The 24,154-nt window shown below is 41.0% G+C and overlaps 1 protein-coding gene across 3 annotated transcripts in view; it reads left to right on the top strand.

Moving 5' to 3' along the window:
- The window catches only part of REPS2 (RALBP1 associated Eps domain containing 2), a 200,979-nt gene that overhangs the window by 89,203 nt on the left and 87,622 nt on the right, over positions 1–24,154 (top strand). For all 3 annotated transcript variants that reach the window (XM_011940240.1, XM_011940239.1, XM_011940241.1), the window contains exons 6-9: positions 8,817–8,952; positions 13,950–14,013; positions 16,363–16,505; positions 22,682–22,776. In XM_011940240.1, coding sequence (XP_011795630.1) covers positions 8,817–8,952; positions 13,950–14,013; positions 16,363–16,505; positions 22,682–22,776 — 438 coding nt within the window. The remainder of the gene's footprint in view (positions 1–8,816; positions 8,953–13,949; positions 14,014–16,362; positions 16,506–22,681; positions 22,777–24,154) is intronic.

The following is a 24,154-nucleotide window of genomic DNA, read 5'->3' as shown; positions in this document are numbered from 1 at the left end:
CTGCCCTAGTGTCAGCTCCAACCAGATCCACACTACACACAACCTTGGCAGCCAAATGAAAGCTTTGTTCCCTGCCTGTAACTTGGGTCTGCATCAGTCTTCTGTGGGTGTATTTGTTGAGTGGAACCTAAGTCCTATTTGGAATTGTAGCAGCAAAAGTGTTTCAACAGTGGAGTTTTTAGCTAGCCAGCTTGTGCAGTGCTGGGACTTACGCTGAGGGGTGGAATGGACGTTGAGTGACCCAGTCTCTACCATATTTCTCGTGGAGAGCAGATACATTTGAAGAACTGAAAGAAGGCAACTATGGCTAGAGCCTGGAGTGGGAGGGAGATGAGGTCGGAGAGGGAGGCAGGGCCCTGTGGGCTATGTGACTGCCTTGCAGGTGGGAGCTGATGGCTCAGAAGTTAATTTACTGGTTAATATGTGACCATGCCAGATTGGAACCCAAGTCTATCTGCCTCTGGAACCTGTACTCTTTTTGTACCTCCAGTCAGTAGCCTCATTCTCCAAAGCATTCTTGAATTCTGTCCGAGTTGTGGATGTGTCTGTTTCCCATCTGAACTCAGGCTGCCTTGAGTGTGAAGGGGAGAACGTAGTGAAGAGACAGGCAGCCTTGGCCTGACCAGCAAAGACGAGGGTGGGAACGTCATTGCTTCGTTAATGGAAGTCTGCAGCCTTGTCAGAGTCTCCTCTTACTGCTGATTTCTCATTTTTCTTGGCTTTCTCCTCTAAGCAGAGCACAAAATCCTGATAACAGTGAAGGAAAAATGCCCTTCTGGAACAGCAGATCTTGGCCCCTGAGGGAAGAATTGGAGGCAGTGGTTACTAATGAGCATTTCTTATGTTAATCAAAATACTGTTAGCGCCACATACTGCAATCACAGTAAAATGATTAAATACCTGGAATGTATGGCTATCTCTAGGATTCTTCTGTGATGACGTGCCAGATGCTTACATGCAAAAATTATGTGAGAAATAAAATGGTGCTCTGTCAGTATGATTTAATAGTTCACCAGCCAAAATCTAAACTAGATGATGGGGAGGAGGGTGTAATACAGCATAGTCATAGCTCAAGCACAGATCCTCAATCTGCAAAATTGCAGCAATGATTTAGGCATTGCAGTGAGGTTCTTTTTGTAAAAAATGTTCTATTTTTACAGGATGGATGAACAGATAGAGATAACTATAGAGCTTGATGATCAAGAGTACATACTTTGGACCCAGTTTGTATTCTGGCTCTGCCATTTGCCATAGGTGTGTGGTCTTGGTAAATTACTTCCCTTACCTAATCTTCAGTTTCCTCTTCTGCAAAATGGAAATTACCAGATTTACCTCTCAGGGTTGTGAAGATGAAAATTGATTGTGTGCATTTAGGTACTTACAGTGCCTGGCACTTAGCAAAGCAATGAATACTTGTTACCTGACATTCTTCTATGTCTAAGTGATAGTTTAAAAAAGTATAGCTTATTGTAATAAGCAGAAACTGTGTGTTGCACATTAGGCTCAGAGAGATTCCTACAGTTTGGCAGTCAACCTTCTGAACTATTGAAATTAGATCCCCAAGTAAGTTTGGTAATATGTGATTAAAGGCATCTTTGTGGGTTTATTTCCCTGAAGAAACAGATAAGGTTAAATTTTTCTGTTGGGACTTAATTTTAACTAATTTTTCCACAGACAAAACCAAATTATTTATCACAACTTCCTGTGAATCTATAATTATTTTGAAGTAAAGACTAGAAAGAAGGAATTTTTTAAAAAAAGTTCTCTGACTTCAGAGGTAAGGGAGAGGGCTCAGTCTTTATAATGTTGGATGACATTATGTGATAAATGCATATAAAGTCCAGCTTCAGTCAGTTTAAGATAACTCAGGTTAACTGTTCTCTGTCTCTAGACTGGGATTGAGAATTTTTTTGAATGTTTACTCATTCAGCAAATACTTATTGAGTGTTTTGTATGTGCTAGTCACTTTTCCAGATATTTGGGATATAGCAATGATCAAGATAGACAAAATTTTCTGTCCTCATGGGCTTTATGGGATAGTATGGGGTAGGGTGAGAGGCAGAGCATAAATAAGATTGATCAAGCATAATATGGAATGGTTTCATGTTAAAACAAAATTGCTGAGCTCTGTCTCCTTTTCTAGGTCCTTTTCTTCATTCCTCATTGAATACTTTCCCCACAATTTTACTTGAGCTCTCTTTTCTTTTTAACTGGGAATCTCCTTCAAATCCATGGAAGATTAGCCTATATTACTCAAACACATAAAGACTGTTGTAAAAATGAATCAGCATTCTGGTCCTATAGGTAGTCTGCATAGATAATCAAATTAGAATTAGAAAGTTGTTTGGGCGCATAATGGTCTAATGTCATTGGTCAGATTGCAAAACCATGATAGCCTCAGGTTTCCATCTTCAGGATGGGCTGTGTGGTTGTAAAGGGCAGATCTTCCTTTCCTTTGGGCCTTGCTTGAAGGATACATTCTTTGGGGGAACAGCTGCTATAACAAATAGGCCTCACATTTTAATGACTTTGCACAGTAGGTATATTTCTCACTAATATAACAGTTTGGCAGGCCGCTGTCCTCAGCATGGTGATTCATGCATCAGAGCTCCTTCTGTCCTGTCACTCTGCCATCGTCTGTTCAGTGGGCACATGGGAAAGAGAGTAGAGGAGTGCCACAGGGTACTAGTCCTGCCTGGAAGTAGGGCAGGCTGCTGGTGCTCACATTGCAATGGCTACAACTCAGTCGCATGGCTGCATGTAACTTCAAGGGAGGCTGGAAAAAAGTCATTTCTGGTTGGGCAGCCACTTAGTGACACCTCTACACCAGGCATAGTAGAGCATGAATTATTGAGGAGTCTGCTGTCATCCCACCTATCAGCACTGCCACCACTTGCGTCTGTGACTTTCTTTTCTCAGCCCCATGACTGACTAATTCCCATGATCTTTCTTTAGGCAAATTAATATTCACTTGGGCTATAGTGTAGTCTCACCAGCCCATTAGCTATCCTTTTGTTTACAGTAATCGAGTCTTCTCACATCTTTGCTAATGAGATCATGTTTTGATCAGTGATTGCCTTATGGTAATCTTATTTCCAAAATATTTTTGTTAGAGGAGGCATCCTCAGATATTCACTGTGGGCTTAGTATGAGTTTTTGCTACTCTAGATAGTTTGTTTACTAAGGCACTAACAGGACACTGTTAAAAGATCATTACCCTCTCATAGGTGAAATGGCTGGACTCTAAAACAGCATTTATAGGATGCCTTCAGGGTGGGCTTATATTTTAAACAGAAATGTTCTATGACTGAAACAGTACACACACCCTTCTTAAGTTCTCTCCAATAGTGCTTCCTTGCAATTCATGTTATTTAGCTTTGTTTGATTTTTAAGATAGTTTGATAGTTAGTAGGGGTAAATGTCACCTTTTGGGATTTTATTAATGGTATTACTTTTTAATGAGTCTTTTGAAGTCTTTCATTATAAACAACCTGCTTTCCCCAGAGATAATAACTTGCCATGCCAAATATTTGCATTTCACTTGAAACAAAACCAAGGGGTTGAATGTTTTAAATATAAGCAAATCTAATTCTCCTGTGTCTAGAGAAACTGTATAATGAACCATATGTATGTGGCTGAAGCAGACAGATGTGAAAGATTTCTCAGTCTCTCCTTTTATTTAAAAAACAAAACACTGGCAGAGCTCAAAATTGGCACCAAGTAGCAAATATCTCTGCTCAGCCAACAAAACCAGTGGAGCTGGAGTTGACCGGGGGAGGCCTCTTTAGGGTGCATGCAGAAGTGGAGCTTTTCTTGGTCCTCGCTTCTACTTGGAAAGCTAAGGCTCCACAGCTTATTCACCCTCATTTCTCAGTGCCTTTAGGCTTCACAGTGAACCATTCTTAGGTGACTGACTTCAGATCTTTGAGAAGATTGTTGTGGTTGATTGTTGGGTTGGTTCAGAAGAGATGGGTTCACGCATCTGGGTCCTGCGGTGAGATGGCCCCTAGCTGCTGACAAAGAGGTGCTGAGCTACCAAACAGACTCATAGGTTTTCTTTCGCAAAGAACATCATAGGGCAGTGTTTCCATATCTCTTGCAGTACAAGACATACTTCTGAACTTCCTCAAGCCTGTCAATAAGTAGAGCTCACACTACCTTTTAGTATCTGTGATGTACCTGCTAGGGACTATAGATGGGATAAAGGAGTATCTGATACGGCTCTTGTCCTTCAGATTGAAACCTGGGTGAAGATGTTTAGGAACACTTTAAATGTTCAAAGTGTGGTACTTACCATGACTATCATAAAGATTCATATATATTTTTTTGAGACAGGGTCTTGCTCTGTTGCCCAGGCTGGGGTTCAGTGGTGTGATCATGGCTCACTGCAGCCTTTACCTTCTGGGCTTAGGTGACTCTCCCACCTCAGCTTCCTGAGTAGCTGGAAAGTGCATGCCACCATGCCTGGCAGTTTTTAAACATTTTTTGTAGAGATGGGGATTCTCCATGTTGCCCAGGCTGGTCTCAAACTCCTAGAGTCAAGTGGTCTGCCTGCCTTGGCCTCCCAGAGTGCTGGGATTTGAGCCAACATGCCCAGCCAAGATTCATATTTTTTAAGATGCTCAAATAACTTGGTTTATTAAATCAGTTTCAAGCATACAGCGAGAAGCAAGGGGAAAGAGATGGGGGGTAGGTTAGCACACTTAGTGCAAACTAGTAGAAGGGCCACTCTGTGGGTTACACAGAGCTCATGTGCCCTCTCCCTTTGTCCTAAGGCCTTTTTAGGTTTAGGGAGTAGGAATTATCCTTGCCCACTTAAGTTTTCTTGAAAAGGAGGAGGGGTTGGGGTTCTCATGGGAATCTAAGACATGAGAGCCAAGGAGTGGCCCACAGGTCTGTAGGGGTGGGAATTATTGACTGTTCATGCTGTTAACAGGCCTTGCCCTGGTTGCGTTAAGTTTGCTCCACTGTCCACTTATCTTTAGGCTTCCGCAGCCTTTCTTGCCCTGCCGGCTTTGTGTCCTTTGTGTACCTACCTCCCAACTTCTGCTGATGCTTGGTTCTGGTGCCCTCATAACTTTAAGCCCCACCTACCCTTTCTCTATACCACAACCCCGCTGAGCATCTGTTTAGGGTCTGCTTTCTCTGCTCATTGGCCTTGATATTTCTCATCCACATTCCCAAGAATGAGCATCTGACCTAAGCCCTTGTCAGAGCATCCCAAAGGCCAGTATACTGTGTGCCCACCAACCCTTACTCCCACTCAGGTGACACCAGGTGTGAGGTGGGTCATGGTGCCCACACAAGGCTGCCAGGCCCACCTTTGCAGCAGAGCATGGGAATGGGCGGTGGCCTGTGTCATGGCTGTGGGTATGGCAGGTACATTGGAGGATTTGAGCAGGGAAGAATGTTCTGGGAAGAAGACACACATCTTACCCCTGAGGAGTGAGCATGTGCAGTTGGAAAGCCTGCTGAGAGGAAGCTGGGGTGTGAGGCTTCTGAAGGCCAGGTGGAGAAGGTGGACTTTTTTTGTTAGGCAGCAGGTCATCTCTGCAGGCTTTTAAGCAGAGGAGTTAATCACCCCCTTCTGTTCATTCCTGATTTCTGTTGTCAGAGTAGACCTGAGACCTACTAAGAGGCCACTAACACCACACTGGAGTGAGGTGATGTAGGAGAGGAGCTAGAAAGCAGATGGTTATGGTATTGAGGAAAGAGCACACGTGGGCTGACAGGGACAGCTACACAGCAGCTTGATGAGCAGGAGGGAAAGGTCGTGTTCTAGGGGAGCAGCAGCTTCCATGTCAGACCCAGGAATGCAGCAGACCCAACATCCAGCTTGGAGATTTTTTCTCTTTTTCTTTTCAATGGAACTGTATTTTCCCAAAATGTTACAGATCAGTTATAGCAAACAGAATGGTGATGGTCAAGGGAACTGACTCTGGGCTTCTTTTTGACCACAGCAGCTATGTGGAAGCAGCTGCAGCTGCGATAAGGGCCGCCCAGCATGGAGATTTCTGTGTCTTCATTCACTGGGAAGTGGTGGGACAGAGCTTCCAACCCACATCCCACCTTCTTCACGAATCATCTTTGCCACCAAATCGTTGACTCATAGGTGTCTGTTCTTGTTGCTCCTGCCCATGCCTAGCTTTTAGTTTCCTTTGCTCTGGCTATTTCTGTCAGGGCTGACCTGGAGGGCAGTGCTCCTATGAGTTCTCCACATTATATCATGGCCAGTAATCTAATGCAATTCAAGCTGACATCCTCCACCTTGTGTTCTACCAACGGAACCTGATCAGACATCTGGGCTCATTCAGTAAGTGCTGCTAGGGCATGGCTTTGGAATTTGGTGGGAGCATTTTGGAAGGTTGTGTGGTCTGTTTGGTTGTTTGGTGCTCGGACTGGATTTTCATCTTTTTTGCTTTACTTATTTTTATTGAGATGGAGTTTCACTCTTGTTGCCCAGGCTGGAGTGCAATGGTACAATCTTGGCTCACTGCAACTTCTGCCTCCAGGTTCAAGTGATTCTCCTACCTCAGCCTCCCAAGTAGCTGCGATTGCAGGCACCTGCCACCACACCTGGCTAATTTTTTGTATTTTTTTTTTTTTTTTTTTTAGTAGAGACGGGGTTTTACCATGTTGGCCAGGTTGCTCTTGAACTCCTGACCTCAGGTGATCCACCCACCTCAGCCTCCCAAAGTTCTGGGATTACACGTGTGAGCCACTGCTCTGGGCCTGTTTATTTTTATAATAATAAGAGGTTTTTGAAAAAAATTCAGGTAGCTGCAACCCAGTTAAAAAAAATCCTGATATGCAAAATCCTGCCTTTGAACAAGAGATTGTAAAAAGGATGGTCATTATTTGCTGCCTGCAGGGGTTCACTAAGGGATATGGGTAAGTTCCCTGAGCTCGGAAAAAGGATAATAATTAATACCTGCTTACATCTCCAAAGTCTTGAGGTGCTCAAACAAGTAGGAGTGTGTGAAATGCTTTGTAAATTTCAAAGCACTCGGTGAAATTTAAGGTATTAACTAATGGATAATGACTTCTTGAACATTTAAGAGTGGTTTGATTTACATTTAGTAGAAACTCATCTAGTATGAAAATGATATGTTTATTACAAATGACTATCAACCCTACAGCTCTCAATCTCTTTATGTAACCTTCCTTCTGACTAAAGGCCCCAGATGACTTTGAGGAATAGCCTGTTTGCTGGGTGAATTCTCACTTAGCACTTCTGGAAATATCCATTCTACAGGTAGTATTTCATCCATTGTCCTTGCCTTCCCAAAGCACCCTTAACCCGAGGTGTGAGATATCAAAGTAATACATATTTTACTTCAGAGATGACATCTCAAGGTTCTATAGTAGCTCAACATTTTCTAGTCTCCTTTCTTCTCTGAACATTGTCAGAGGGGAGACAGGCATTCCTGGGAAGAATTAATTCCTGGAATGGTGTGTGTGTGGGTGTGGGGAAGGGGAGGAGATGGCCGGCTGTCTTTTCTAAGGTTAGTGGGTGGAATTGCCCACCCAGTGATTAATTCCCTCCTTGATAGTGTGTTCAGAAGCAGGCACCTTGATGGCTCTTTAGCAACAGTACCCCTCCCCTTCTTTCCTAGCCTCCTTTGATCATAAAGCCCCATCTTTTTTTTTTTTTTTTTTTGAGACAGAGTCTCACTCTGTTGCCCAGGCTGGAGTGCAATGGTACGACCTCCGCTCCCAGGTTCAACCTCCGCCTCCCAGGTTCAAGTGATTGTCTTGCCTTAGCCTCCTGAGTAGCTGGGATTACAGGCATGTACCACCATGCCTGGCTAATTTTTATATTTTTAGTGGAGACAGGGTTTCATCATATTGGTCAGGCTGGTCTTGAACTCCTGACCTCATGATCTGCCTGCCTGGGCCTCCCAAAGTGCTGGGATTACTTGCGTGAGCCGCTGCGCCCAGCCAAGCCTCATCCTTCTTGTATTCACCTCTTGGTCCCTTGAAGGTGGCCCTTGGCAAGTACCACTTTAGTCTCAGGGTTCATGGGAGGGATAGAACGAAGGCCCACGCCTCCTCCTAGCATCGACATTTCCCTTCTTCCCCCAATGCCTACCCTAGCTCTGTTTTCTCCTGCACTACTTCCCTGGTTTTCTAGGCTCTTAAATCCTCAAATTTGACTTGCATGCCCTCTAGTGGCAGGTCTGATGCACCCCTTGTTACCCTGTTTATTGTGATGCCATAACAGCTGTTCTCACCACCCAGCTGTTACTAAATATTTTCTGTAATTCACAAATGCCGAATGAGAGGGTCAGTGGTCCTGACTTGCCACTCAAGTAGGAGCTGGAAATGTGGGATTTGAATTGGAGCTTTTAATTCCCGGATTTATACAGAGTTTCAGTGTAACTGGAACAGTGAAAAAGATGTGGTTATAGCTGTTCTAGTTTCTTTTTCATTGTTTAAAAAGAATCCAGATTATTTTACTATCTACTCAGCTAATCTTAAAGGATAAAAATGTGAGGAATAGTGGAAAATAAGAATGATCATCTTTTTTTAACCCTTCCTTCATTACAATTAGAAAATTTTTTGTCACTTACTGAGTATTCAGTATTTTATCCCTCAGTCCTGTTTAACTTTGAAGAATACAAAAAATATATAAAGCATGATGTCTGCCCTTAAGTTTGTGTTCTAGTTAGATTCTAGTTATGAGGCAGTTAAATTTCTTCACCTGAGGAAAAAAATTAAGCATAGCACATAATAACTTTTATTGGTGCTTAATTTTTCTACTTCTCACTAAAGACAGGTTCTCTGAGCATTTACTTTTTAATTTATTCTTAAAGTCCTTTTCAGTGGAGAGAGAACTACAGGATAACAGCAGTTACCCCGATGAACCCTGGAGGATAACAGAAGAACAGCGCGAGTACTATGTCAATCAGTTCCGATCCCTTCAGCCAGACCCAAGCTCTTTCATTTCAGGTAAGAATGTGGGCTCCCCAGGCATCACTCTCACCAGAATCACAGCCACCATCTTGAGAAATCATTCACACAAAATGAGTATGGCAGCCTTCTGTGATTTCAGTTTGTTTTTCCTCTAAAGTCGAATTTCTTATCAGATGTAAACCATGCAGAAAAAAAGTTGCCAATGACGTTTGGAAAATTATATTTCCATTTCAATGGGCTTAAATGGGAATTTGGGGGGAACTTGGCCGAGACCCCGCACCTTATCAGCAGAGGCAGTTCTTGAAATGCTAACGTGTCGCTCCAAGGGGCCACCTCTCATTGCTTCCTCATTATATTAGAGCTCGGGCAAGGACAGAATGTGGCCTCCTAAGGAGTTGGTGTCACAAGTCTTTTTATGTTATATGTGCCTTCAAACTCCAAACTCAGGCTCGTTTTCTTTGGCTCAAATGTTTCTCCTCCAGTTTTTCTGAGAGAAATTAAAATGGGGGAGGAAAATTGGCCAGCGCTTTCCCACTTGTCAGTTCTTCTGGGTTGTCTTCAGATATATAGATGCCTGTTGAGTTCTCATGTAAAATTCAAGCTGAGAGGAATTGGTTCAATGCCAGTGTGGCTACATTTTACTAGGCTGAAGGACTAAGCTAACAGTGAAATAGTAGAGTCTAGAAGAAAAATTCATAAAGCTTTCTTTTTAGACGTTGAAATTTGAAGAATAACAGTATGTCCTTAATAATCATAACCTGCCATATTGACATGTGGGTAAAGATTAGTTTTATCTTGTGAAATGAGGCACATAATTGAAATATACTTGTATAAGTAATTGCAAACATCATTTACTGATTGGTGGTGATGGCTTTATTGATGGCAGAATAGTACAGATACAACAAATTAATGTTGACGTCATGATTAAGGAAAATAAACAGAAACCCACATTGCACGATTTGACCACTTGCTAACCTTACCCCGCGCTCAAGTGAGTTTCTTCATGACATATGCAGATATTTAGCCAGATTCAAACAGGTACTTGTTAGAAATGTTTTTGTTTTCTTTTAACTTTTGTATCTTGCAGAATTTCAGATGTAGACACAACTAGACTGGCTGGTATAACAAACCTCTGTGTACCTATCACATAGTCCCAATGATTTTCTCTTACCTACACTTACCACATAAGGATGTTTCAGTCAGTCAGTTATGGAGGTCCCATAACAGTATCACGGAGCTGAAAAATTCCAGCTCCATTCATCACCTAGTGATGCTGTAGCCATCATGATGTTGTAGCACAAGGCAGTACTCACGTTTTTGTGATGATGCTGGTAAAAAATCTGTGCTACCAGTTGTGTAAAAGCCTAGCACATATGATTATGTAGGGTATATAATACTTAATAATAAATGGCTATTATTAGCTTATTATGTATTTATTATGCTATACTTTTCTTTCTTTTCTTTTCTTTTTTTTTTTGAGATGGAGTCTCGCTGTTTTGCCCAGGCTGGCGTGCAATGGCGCGATCTCGGCTCACTGCAGCCTCCGCCTCCCAGGTTCAAGTGATTCCTCTGCCTCAGCCTTCCAAGTAGCCGGGACTACAGGCACGTGCCCCACACCTGGCTAATTTTTGTATTTTTAGTAGAGATGGGGTTTCACCATGTTGGCCAGGCTGGTCTCAAACCGCTGACCTCATGATCCGCCCGCCTCAGCCTCCCAAAGTGCTGGGATTGCAGGCGTGAGCCACCGCACCTGGCCTTTTATTATGCTATACTTTTATTGTTATTTTAGAGTATATTCTTTTTTTTTTTTTTCTTTTTTTGGAGACGGAGTCTCGCTCTGTCACCCAGGCTGGGGTGCATGCAAGCTCCGCCTCCTGGGTTTACGCCATTCTCCTGCCTCAGCCTCCCGAGTAGCTGGGACTACAGGCGCCCGCCACCTCGCCCAGCTAGTTACTTATGAAAAAAAGTTAACTGTAAAACAGCCTCAGGCAGGAACTTCAGGAGGTGTTCCAGAAGAAGGCATTGTCATACTAGGAGATGGCCGCTCCCTATGGGTTATTGTCCCCTTCTAGTCACCTCCACAGTATAAAGGTGGAAGACAGTGTTATTGATGATTCTGACCTTGTGAAGGTCTAGGCTGATAAGTGTTTGTGTTTCAGTTTTTAACAAAAAAGTTTAAAAGGTAAAAAAAAATAAAAATTTAAAAAATAGAATAATAGAATAAAGTTATAAAGAAAGAAAATATTTTTGTACAGCTGTGCAAATTTTTTAAATTTTTAACTTTTTGTGAGTACATAAGTGTATGTATTTATGGGGTACATGAGATGTTTTGATATAGGCACACAATGTGAAATAAGCACATCATGAAGAATGGGGTATCCATTTCCTCAAGCATTTATCTATTAAGTTGCAAACAATTCGACTGCACTCTTTAAGTTATTTTAAAATTGTACAGTGTGTTTTTGTTTTAAGCCAAGTGTTGTTACAAAGGAGTCAGGAAGGTTAAAATAAATTTTAAAGTTTATAAAGTAAAAAACTTGCACTCTAAGGTTAATTTATTATTGATGAAAGGAATTTTTATTTGGTAAATTTAATGTAGTCTCAGTGTGTAGTATTTATAAAGTCTACAGTAGTGTACAGTAATGTCCTAGGCCTTCACATTCACTCACCACTTACTCTCTGACTTACCCAGAGCAACTTCCAGTCCTGCAAGCTCCATTCATGGTAAGGGCCCTATAAAGGTGAACCATTTTTCATCTTTTATGCCATATTTTTACTCTTCCTTTTCTATGTTTTTTCTTTTCTTTTCTTTTTTCTTTTTTTTTTTTTTGAGACAGGTCTTACTCTGTTGCCTAGGCTGGAGTGCAGTGATGTGATCTCGGCTCACTGCAACCTTGACCTCCTGGGCTCAAGTGATCCTCCCACCTCAGCCTCCCCAGTAGCTGGGACTACAGGTGCACATCACTATGCCTGGCTAATTTTTTTTGTAGATTTTTTTTTTTTTTTTTTGGTGGAGAGGAGGTCTCACTGTGTTGCCCAGGCTGTTTTCTATATTTAGTTGTATTTACATACACAAATAGTTACTATTGTGTCCCAACTGCCTATAGTATTCAGTGCAGGAACATGCTGTACAGGTTTGTAGCCTAGGAGCAATGGGTTCTACCATCTAGCCTAGGTGTGTAGTAGGCTATACCATCTAGGTTTGTGTAAGTACACCCTGTGCTGTTCGCACAATGAGAAAATTGCCTAATGATACATTTCTCAGAACGTATCCTTTTTTTCTAGAAATGGAATCTCGTAATATGTGGCCTTTTGTGTCTCTTTCATTTAGCACAATGTTTTAGTTTTTTTTTTAAATTAAAACATTTTTGTGGATACATAGTAGGTGTATATATTTATGGGGTATGTGACATGTTTTGATACAGGCATCCAATGCATAATAATCACATCATGTTGAATGGGGTATCCATCCCCTCAAGCATTTATCCTTTGATTTACAAACAATCCAATTACATTCCTTAAGTTATTTAAAATATACAATTAAGTTATTGACTATAGTCACCCTATTGTGCTATCAAGTAGTAGGTCTTATTCATTCTTTCTAACTAGTTTTTTGTACCCATTAACAGTCCCTACCTCCCCCCTACTTGCTCCCCGCCACTATCCCTCACAGCCTCTGGTAACCTTCCTTCTACTCTTTATGTCCATGAGTTCAATTGTTTTGATTTTTAGATCCCACAAATAGGTGAGGACATGCGATGTTTGTCTTTCTGTGACTGGTTTATTTCACTTCACATAATGATCTCCAGTTCCATCCACGTTGTTGCAAATGATTGGATCTCATTTTTTTATGGCTGAATAGTACTCCACTGTGTATACATACCACATTTTCTTTATTCATCTGTTGATGGACACATAGGTTGCCTCCAAATCTCAGCTATTGTAAACAGTGCTGCAACAAACATAGGAGTGCACATATTTCTTTGATATACTGATTTCCTTTCTTTTAGGTATATACCCAGTAGTGGGATTGCTGGGTCATATGTTAGCTCTAATTGTAGTTTTCTGAGGAACTTCCAAACTGTTCTCCATAGTGGTTGTACTAATTCACATTCCCACCAACAGTTAGCATAATGTTTTAAAGGCTCATTCATGTTATATGTACCAGAATTTCATTCCTTTTTATGGCTGAATAATTCCATTATATCAGTATATCCCATTTTATTTATCTGTTCATCAGTTGATAGGCATATGGGGTTCTCCTACTTTTGGAGTATTAAGAATAATGCTGATTTGAATATTTGTGTACCAGTTTTTATGTGAACATATATTTTTATTTCTCTTGAATAAATACCTAGGAGTGGAATTGCTAGATCAAACTGTATTGGGAGCTGAAAGCATTCAAATTCAATCTCAGTAAGGTCTAACATTTCAAGTACAGCTGGGTCTTGCAGTTATGTAACATGTAAAGTAGAATGATTGCCTAATTTCAATTGATACAAGTAAATCAAAAATGCAGGAAGAAAGATTCCTGGATAAGTTTCTCAAAACGCCACTAGGAGTTCTTAAATCTCACCAAAAATCTTTCACAAGATGTCTGTCTTATCTCTGTGTGGTGGGATCAGTGGTATTAATTTTCTTCTTTTTGGTCAGTTTTCTATTACTTTTCTATTTGAAATTTCTATTTGAAATCCGCCAAATTTGTTCAAAGTTTTGAAATTCGTCTTTTAAATTCGTGGCAAAATTTTGCAGATTTTGGTAAAAATGAAGCAGAAATCAATTTATGTGATTTGCATCTTTCATGAGCATTATGTTATTGCTTCTTTTGCCCTATTGTAATTTACGTATTTTTAAAAAAGCTTTTCATGTGTTGCTTTTGGTCCCATGATTCATAATTGCTTTGAGGAATAAATATGTTTGTTGTTATACAGAAGAGATTGCTGAATGAAAAAATTGTGATTCATTTGTGTATAAATGTAAAAGCTACTCTAGCTGAGTAATTAATGGTTTATTTAAACAATGGCACTTGACAGGTTCTGTGGCCAAGAACTTCTTCACCAAATCAAAGCTTTCCATTCCAGAACTCTCCTATATATGGTAAGTACAATTAATGCCATATGACATTCATACCATCATCCATAACCCATCTTTTAGTTCCTGCCTTTGCATTTTAAAAAGTCTTATGTTTTTAATGATGTTTTTAACAGACTACAAGAGTGAATACAACTCAAATTTTTGTTGCTGTGAAAATTAAATGTTATATGAAAAGTACAATGAACAATGTCTGGCACATATTGAGCACTATAAGTGTTAACTATTATTTAAAAGTAATTTCCTAATTATTATCCCCATCTCAATCCCTTTTCAGTCTAGGCAATTGTGGGCATATGAAACTTACCATCCTGTAGATTTCATTTTCAGACTTTTCTACTAGATGTGATACAAGTAACCAGAGGAGATTGACAAACTAGTTTTTATATTTTATAAGGCTGAGTGAACAGGTTGAGGAATATTTTGGAATTAGGTTAGGTTTGACTATTTTAGCTGCCTCTGAGCTTTATAAATTTGGCTGGTGTTTATCAACTGGGCCCTAATTCAGACTTGCAGCTGTGGTATCCACTGCACCTTTATGCACTCTGGCTCCAGAAGGGCTGTGCTGGGATGGTCCAGATGGCTCTATTTGCATTCATGAAAATGCTCGGTGCTGCTGTAAACTCTCGGCTGTGTGTGGGCTAGTTCTTCCCAAAACTGGGCAGGCGATCACACTGCTATAAATATATAATTAAAAACACTGGAATGTTTATATAAAGCCTTTTGCGTGAGGATTTACAGAATTATGATGGGATTTAAAATTGCTTGTCATGTTTTGTGCATCTTATTGGAAAACTACTCCAATAATACTCGTGCGTGCCAATGTATCTGGGATTCTGAGCTGGATTTAGGTTCTTCAACAATATATACTCTGGCACAATTTTTTTGTTTTTACAAGTCTTATATTAGTTTTTTGTTGTTGTTTGTTTGTCTGTTTGTCTTTTTGGAGACAAGGGCTCACTCTGTCACCCAGGCTGGAGCGCAGTGACATGGTTATAGCTCATTGCAGCCTCTGACTCCTAAGTTCAAGCAATCCTCCTACCTCAGCCTCCCAGCTAGCTTTTCAGTTTTTTTCTAGAGACAGAATCTTGCTATGTTGACCAGGCTGGTCTTGAACTCCTGCCTCAGGCGATCCTCCCGCCTTGGCTTCTGAAAGCGCTGGGATTGCAGGCATAAGCCACCATGCCCGGCCCTTATATTAGATTTTCTGGCTAGGGAAGAAAAAAGAAATTACCATTTTGAAAAGAATACCATTTGTTTTGGCAGAATTCCCAGTCTAAACGTTATTGGAATGAGGCCTCCTATCTTTTTGTTGAGACATGCCCATGAAAGCTGAGTGGTATTCTCTCTATCCAGCATATGAAGCAATTTCCTGACCCCTCACTCTGGGAACAGCTATTTCAGGGCCCCAGTGCATTCGAAATTGGAGGAGGAGGATGTGAATGGTCTAAAGGAAAGTTATGGAGCTTACCTTAGAAATATATTTTCTTTCAGATAATAATACCTTTCTAGAATAATTTTGTTTATGTCTTATCTCTATGTTTGTCCTAACACAAGTATACTTGTCTCTGTCTACCTTAGAGATGGTTAAGCTTATGGGGTCTTAAATATAATACTTTGGCAAATCAGTCTCTTTTGTGCTGAGTAAATAGGTCTGTGCCTTCTAGTGGGAAATAATGACTGAAGTTAAGCCTGTTTAAGACTCCCCTTTCTTCCTTTTTGTCTTATCTGGTTCCAGTCTTCTTTAGTTACTAGTTTTATCCTAAAACATCATTCATTCCATTTTTTATTGAGCTTACTTGTATTTTCCCAGTAGGGAGTTCTCAAGCAAAGAACAGTTTGGTACAAAAGTTTACGTGACTTGAAAAGTTCAAGGTTTTCCCTTAAAGCTGAAAAACAAAGAGCTTATTTCTGTGCCCCAGGTAAACTGCATAGTGGCTGGGACAACTATAAAATGGCTGGGGCCACCCTTCCTCTGCCTGTTTTGAACACCATGTCCAGGGCTTTTCACCCCATGCAGCCTGCATTTACTGAATGACTGTGGACTTCGGGGTATCGTTTTTATTTCTGTGCCTTAGTTTCTTGTCCTGTGTCCTCAGCGTTGTAAGACACACCAACAATGGAACCTGAAGAACTTAAATTTTTATTTATAAAATGCTACTGATGCTGATCCCATCAGTCAACATTTTGCTTCCTTGGAGTGGCCCCCAGAGATTTCAAATGGATTTGGCTAGGAGGGTTTGGGTACTGGTAGGGCCATCACCATAGAGTCTGGGAGTTTTATTGGCACGTTTGTGCCAAGCCACTTGTTCTGTAAGCCCCATGGTAGGTACTCATGACATTTGTTTCATTTAGGGAGCTTAGTGATGCTGACTGTGATGGAGCCCTGACCCTGCCTGAGTTCTGTGCTGCGTTTCATCTCATTGTGGCTCGGAAGAACGGCTACCCATTGCCTGAGGGCCTGCCTCCAACTCTGCAGCCAGAGTACCTGCAGGCGGGTAAGGCCTCACCATCAATTGTAAACCTTAAGTACTTTTCCTCCAGGCTGTGTAAAAAACTTTTGTTTCTTAAAATGATGTCCAGATACTTTGGGGAGTCCTTGATATTTACAGTTATTGTTCTTTAACTGCTATTAGACTTTTACATCTCATAATGTGAGGAATAGGGCTGGTCTAGGTAAGTGTGTATTACCTGTTTTTCTCGTTCTATACCCTCTGGATGGATTTGAACCAAAGGTACCTTTTCATGACAGTTGTGAAATAGGCAAGTACTGAAATTCCCAGCTGGTATAAAATGAAGAGGAAGATCCTGTAGAGCCAAGTGTTAACTTGGCATTTTTAGGCACATCCCAGTGTTTCCAGGTGGCCCTGGGCAATGGAGTGGAATAGAGCTCTTATACCTAATTTAAAAGTCAAAAAATTACATGCAGTGAAATGTGCAAAGTGTTGTCACCTTAAATGTATGCTTGATTAATTTTTATATATGTATACACCCATGTAACTGCAATCAGATATAGAATATTCTAGCATATCAGAAGGTTAGAATAGAACTGTTATGTGTCTCCTTAATAAAACAGTCTCGCTCAAATTATTGTTTTGGACCCTTTAGATAGGAAAGAGTCATGGTGAGTATAACATATGTATTAATTCCTTTGGGAGAGTGGAAAAGTTAATAGTGTGTCTTGCCCTATTCAAAGGCAAGTGGGCACTGGTCTGATTTCTATTATTCATGGAAGTATAGTGCTCATTGAGAGGCCCCAGAAACAGCTGGTGCTTTCAACAACCTGTCTCAATTTTTAGGGAACGGCTGTTAAAGAAATGAGAGCTTAGTCATGGGTAATTATTAGCAAGAGAGAGCAGTGTCTAAAGAAACTTTAATTACTTATTAGTAGAGTATAAATTTTGTGATTAGATCTGCAAAAGGCCTTAGACTATCTTGTCTAGTCCCTTCCTCATGATGACACCAGATTCAAAGTGGCAAATGTCTTATCTAAGTCAGTCTCGGTGCCTCTGACTCTCTTAAATAAAGAATCTGTCATTTTCTGTGTTAAATAGTGATGAGAGGATAGGAACTCAACCAAAGGGAAGAGGCCAAGTTTGTGGCTGCTGCTAAGTGACAGGTAAACATGTTGGGGGAAGAGTGACCCATTCTGGGATCTTCTTCAAATGTCCCCATAAAATATGTGAAGGGGAGAGTTCAGAGAGCAAAACCTACTAATTTGTGGACTTGGATTTTGCTAACAATACCTGCTTTCTCCCTACTGCAGGCTGTAACTCCAGCCTGCTGCCCTTCCTTAGATCCTTGGAAGACCCTCATGGGTCCCAGGAATTAGCTTGCAATTGAGGAGCATGGGAAACTCCTCTTTTCTCTTTGGTGTCTTTCTCTCTCCATCTCATTCTCTCTTTCTTCTTGTCCCCTCCCCTCCTCTCCCCTCCCCTCTCCTCCTCTCCTTTCTGTTTCTCCTGAATGAGGGCAAAGAAACACTGGCATTTTGGGGCTTATCTTGACACCTACATGGCTCTCATTGCCAAGGCAGTGCAGGGCCATAGAAGAACCTCTTTTCTTGGGATTGGAGACACATGGGACTTTTGTCTCTCTCTAAAGGGAATTAACAGCTGGCAAAGGGCCAAGTTCTGTTCTAGGGTTAGTTATATTTAATACCTTCACTGTGTCCTCTTTCAAGCCCTGGAGAGAGTCCTGGGTAACCTCATCTCCCATGCCCCCACTGAGTTTTCTGTTTGGGGGTCATAACTAGTGCTGTTTTATTATTTTGATGCCGTATGGCCATGGAACCTGTGGGACATGCCATGACTCCTTATTTGAGAAGTCACTTTTGTAGGTGTCCAAGTGTTTCACAGACTATTTCAAAAGTCACTGACATAATGGCTGGGTGTGGTGGCTCACGCTTGTAATCTCAGCACTTTGGGAGGCCAAGGCAGGTGGATCACTGGAGGTCAGGAGTTTGAGACCAGCCTGGCCAACATGGTGAAACCTCATGTACTAAAAATACAAAAATTAGATAGGTGTGGTGGCACACACCTGTAGTACCAGCTATTAGGGAGGCCAAGGCAGGAGAATCACCTGAACCTGGGAGGCAGAGGTTGCAGCGAGCCAAGATTGTACCACTGCACTCCAGCCTGGGTGATAGAGCTAGACTCCATCTCATTAAAAAAAAAAAAAATCACTGACATAATTTTTAGATATCTCAAATGTTAACAGGAAAGAAGTAATCTCTTGATTCCTTTCCTACTGCCAGTGGCTTCTTTTGACCTGCTTATTCAGTAAAGGGGAATCTATAAAAAAGAATGCCAATGAGCCTCATGTTTCTTCCTGGTCTTTTATGGAGACTGTCAGAATGCATTTATACAGGAACAAGGCAAGAATCTGTCATATACATTTCAATTAAACAAAAATTGCACATCATTTCCAGGGCTTGTGGGATTAATCTTAAATAATAATTATATAGTTCTAACAGAAAACATGAAAAGAACCCATAAAACTCTATCAAACTCAGTGACGGTATATTTTAAAATGCTTTATCACCCATGTTTATCATTGTATGAAGCTTAAGAAAATGTCCAGAACCACCTAGGTCTCTTCTGTGCTTTTTTTTGCTTTTCTTTGCAAAATATGAGTGATCCTATTCATTTTTTTGTTCATTTTAATGGTATCTCATTTAGTGTTTTTTTTTTTTTGAGATGGAGTCTCGCTCTGTTGCCCAGGCTGGAGTGCAGTGGTGCAATCTCGGCTCACTGCAAGTTCTGCCTCCCAGGTTCACACCATTCTCCTGCCTCAGCCTCCCGAGTAACTGGGACTACAGGCGCCCACCACCACACCTGGCTAATTTTTTGTATTTTTAGTAGAGATGGGGCTTCACCATGTTAGTCAAGATAGTCTCGATCTCCTGACCTCGTGATCTACCTGCCTCGGCCTCCCAAAGTGCTGGGATTACAGGCGTGAGCCACCGTGCCTGGCCTAGTGCTTTTTTTCTTTTCTTTTCTTTTTTTTTTTTTTTTAAAGCTTAACTCTCACCTTTTTCCAACTTTTTTCTAATTGATCTATATTCAGTCTTTAAAAAATCTAATCCGGTTTTTGATAAGATTGGTGAAGAGGATAAATTTGGTTGATATCTTCATGCATTCATAACTAGACAGGCTTGTTTTCTAAAATAATAATTTTTTTTGAGATGGAGTCTTGCTCTGTCACCCAGGCTTGAGTGCAGTGGCATGATCTTGGCTCACTGCAATCTCTGCCTCCTGGGTTCAAGCAGTTCTCCTGCCTCAGCCTCTTGAGTAGCTGAAGCTACAGGCACCTGCCACCATGCCTGACAGATTTTTGTATTTTTAGTAGAGACGGGGTTTTACCATGTTGACCAGGCTGGTCCCAAACTCCTGGCCTCAAGTGATCCACCCACCTTGACCTCCCAAAGTGCTGGGATTACAGGCATGAGCCACCCACCACACCTGGCCTGTTTTGTAAAATAATGGAACAGGAATTCTATCTGATGCCATTTTACTTGCAATTATGGAAATAGTCTCTTTTCCCTAATAGTAAAACTTCAATGACAGAGTTGTATTAGTTGGTGGCTTACCCCCTAGCCTTTTGATAGTTTCAGCTGGGTGAGGTGGCTGACACGTGTAATCCCAGCACTCTGGGAGGCTGAAGCAGGAGGATCAGTTGAGGTCAGGATTTCAAGACCAGCCTGGGCAGTGTGGTGTAACCCCGTCTCCACCAAAAAATACAAAAATTAACGAGGTGTGGTGGTGCGCACCTGTGGTCCCCAGCTACTCGGATGACTGAGGCAGGAGAATTGCTTGAAGCTGGGAGGCAGAGGTTGCAGTGAGCCGAGATAGCGTCACTGCACTCCAGCCTGGGTGACAGAGTGAGACTCTGTCTAAATAAATAAATAAATAAATAAATAAATAAATAAATAAATAAGTCACCTTTTGATAGGTGATTGGGTGGGTTCTGGTAGAAATTTTTGCCATAGAGTTTGTTAAAAAATATCTATGAAGTACTTACTGTTTGAGAGGTACCACATCATTCACTGTGGTCAGAATGCTGTATGAAACAGAGCTCCTACTCCCATGAAGTAGTGGGCAGTTAATACGTGCCATCAAGAGGAAGCACAGATGCAGCAAGAGGGTGCATGACCTTAGGGAAGATTTCCTTAAATGTTTGGGCTGAGATGTGAAGACTGAGCTAGGAACTACATAGGTGAAGAAGGGAGAAGCTTAGGTTCTGAGAAGGGGGAACAGCAGGTATGCTGGGGAGGCTCTGAGAGGGGACTTGGAACATAGGAGGAGTGAGAATTTCAGGCCACAGTGACTGGCGTGCACGGAACCAAGGTAGAGGGGCTGGGTTGAAGCTGAGGAAGAAGGTGGGGAACATATGACGGGCAATAATGTCACCTTATTTTAGGCGGATAAGTGACACAATCAGATTTGCTATGTGAAATGATCGTGCAGGTTACTGTCCAGAGAACAGGTTTTGAGGGGCACGGGTAGAAACCAGAACACTAAGTTGTGGTAGCTGGCCAGTCAGGAGCAGTAGGGCGCTTGCACTGGGGAGGCAACAGTGAGATGGAGAGATGTGGACACCTTGGAGAGAGATTTAGCAGGTAATTGACAACATTTATAGTTTTGGAAAGTGTTAGCTTTCTTCACAGGAAGATCCCCTCATGATAAAGCATCAGTCATATAATACTAGTCAGAGCCTTGATTGATAGACCAGAAAGAGAAATCCTAATAATGGTTCACACCACTCTTGGGGCTGGACTGAGGAGTGGTGCTTTTACTGAGTTTTTACCAAGGAAACAGACTATGAGGTATGGTCAGAAAAATCACCAGGGCCCACAGTTTGCCCCATCTGATACCGGTGAAATTCAGACCAGAGTAAGCAAATGAACAAATTAAGGTGCTTGTTCTTAACTCCATGTGGTGCTGATACTCAGACCAGTACTTACTTCCTTCCTTACTGTATGTATGTATGCATGTATGTATTTATTTAAATTAGACACATAGGTAGGAAGGTAGGTAGATACATAGACAGATGAGACAGGGTCTCACTATGTTGCCCAGGCTGGTCTCAAACTCCTAGACTCAAGCAGTCCTCCTGCCTTGGCCTCCCAAAGTGCTGGCATTACAGGTGTGAGCCACCATGCCTGGCCAATGGCCAGTACTTTACTGCAGAAGGATATTGGCATTTCAGTCCCTGATGGGAGTGGGAGGGTGGGGAAGGATTTAAAACAATGCCAATCCACTTTTCACGTTTGATTCAAGTTTTTTTAAACCTTGCATTACAATTTTATTTCCTAATAGCTTGTCTTGACAAATTTGATTTGTAGCTTCTGTTTATTATCTGCTACAGTCTGCTTTTCCTCTTTGGAATATTGACAAATTTTCTAGCTGTTGAGATATTTCTTTCCTAATTACTTTGTGACAAAGTAGTGCAGCAGAATCTGCTTCTAAGACATAGCCTGGGGTGAAGTAATTAGCTTACCAAGTAGACTGATCTTTCCTCATGTGAATTCACTTAACTACTGAAATAACAGCCAGTGTCACTATTGCATATTGAAAGAAACCCTTAATGTGATTCTTTTTTCTTTGTTGTAAATCAGCAAGAATTTATGCTCTTATTTTTATCATTCCTGCCAACCAAGGAGATAAATATTTCATAAAATTACCTTGGGTGCACGTCATTGTAAGATCTTGCCTATATCCAACAATAGTTAAATGATGTATTTCCTTAGTTAATGTCCTTATACATTAGAAACTACACTAGTAACATAGTTAAGACTTACATATTGTGATAGTGATGGTTAATGTGGAAAATTACTATGCTATCACATGAAGTGTTCAGAGCACATACTCTTCAGCCAGACTGCTGAGAGTTAAAGTCCCTGCTCTGCTATTTATCAGCTGTATGACCTTGAGTAAGTTGCTTAACTTCCCTGTTCTCAGTTTCATCACATGTGAAATGGGGATAATAGAAGTACTGGGTTGTCCATGTAAAGAACTGAAAATACTACCCTAGCATGATGAATGCCGTAAGTGGTCTATCAGAGCTAGCTGATTTTGTTGTTATATTTAACGAGCACAGAAAAGCTGATGGGAAACACTGATTACTATGGCTCTAGGAAATATTCTTATATATTCTTTTTGTTTCTTCCTAGCTTTTCCTAAGCCCAAGTGGGACTGTCAATTATTTGATTCTTATTCTGAGTCACTGCCGGCAAATCAACAACCTCGTGACTTGAATCGGATGGAGGTAAAGATTTTCGTATGCTGATAAATAAGGATGTGTATGGAGTTAAATCCATTAGCCTATGTTCTTTATGAACTCTGAAAAATGGACTTTTTTTTTGCTTGAAAACAAGCTTTTATAACATTTCCTTTTCGTACTTGGTAATTATTAATACTTTGATGCTCAGCCTTTCAGATCTAGACACCAGATGTATCTATAATTTTCCCCCCTTTCTCCCTAAAACTGGATGTGCTAAAGTAAGTAACATAATCTCTGGACCTTCTAGATGCGAAATGTAGATATAGCTAAACTAAGCCAGAAAATTCTAGCCAAGTTATTTACTTTAACCAAACTTTAATTCCCTAGTAAACAATTTTAATTGTATTTTTATCAGTTGGGCATTAATAAGCTATACTGAACCAGAACTGCTTTGAGAAGAGGTTTGAGGACTTTATATGAGGGCCTCAAATCACATTCGGAGCTCCTTCAGGGTTTTTAGCTTTTGGACCAAATGAGGACTGATTTGGATGATCCCCAAAAGGAACTTGGAGAATTCCCCCAGTGTTGGGCCATGGATGGAAGGACTTAGCCAAGTGCTTAGGGAGCCTTAGCTATGGATCAATAAATAGGAGTTGTTAATAGTTATTGTTGTCATCACCACTGTCATTATCATCATTATCACCATTATGATTACTATGATGACAACTTAGGATACCTGCTGTTCCCTTCCTTAAAAAATTTGGAAATGTTTAATAAATGGAGCTTTATTCACAGACTCCTATTAGAGTCCTCTGACCCTAGTTGAAACCATTGCAAGATGATAGAAGTCAAAGGCAGGGAACAGGGACATTTCTTTAATTTCTTGTGACTGTGCATGATGATTTATTCTCTCACATGAGGCTCTCATGCCTGTAGCGTGTGTTATGGATGGCATCGTCTGCTCCCCTGTGAGCCAGTCAAGCCTACCTTTCCAGTGCTCCTCTGACTAACATCTCTCTTTGCCACTTTGCTTTTCTTTCTTTGAGTTGCATCCTCCATGATACTTTCCTCAGATTTCTACTCATGGGAAAAAGACATAAAGAAAAGTCACTTCAGAAGGAATGACAGATGTGCATTTGAAGAATTTTGGTTAAAATTTTTTTTTTTCTGCAGAATGCATATGACAGAGACAGATAAAATCATTTGCCACTTTTCATGGCCCTTGGTTTACTTTGGAGATTCTAGCAGTGTTTAAAGAGCTTTGTTTATCAAGCCAGGATGGATACTTCTATGGCTCTCTGACTCTGTGTGTGTGTATGTGTGTATGATGGCCCCCCTGCTTGCATAAAATGATGAAGTTATTAGTTGATCTTCTTTTAAAATGGCCATAAAAATCTGTTACACACACACACACCCACACACC

The sequence above is a fragment of the Colobus angolensis genome, unplaced genomic scaffold (genome assembly GCF_000951035.1).
Source record: "Colobus angolensis palliatus isolate OR3802 unplaced genomic scaffold, Cang.pa_1.0 Scaffold188, whole genome shotgun sequence".
Classification (NCBI taxonomy): Eukaryota; Metazoa; Chordata; class Mammalia; order Primates; family Cercopithecidae; genus Colobus; species Colobus angolensis.
Note: the sequence above shows the minus strand (reverse complement) of the source record. Positions and strands in the feature narration are given on the sequence as shown.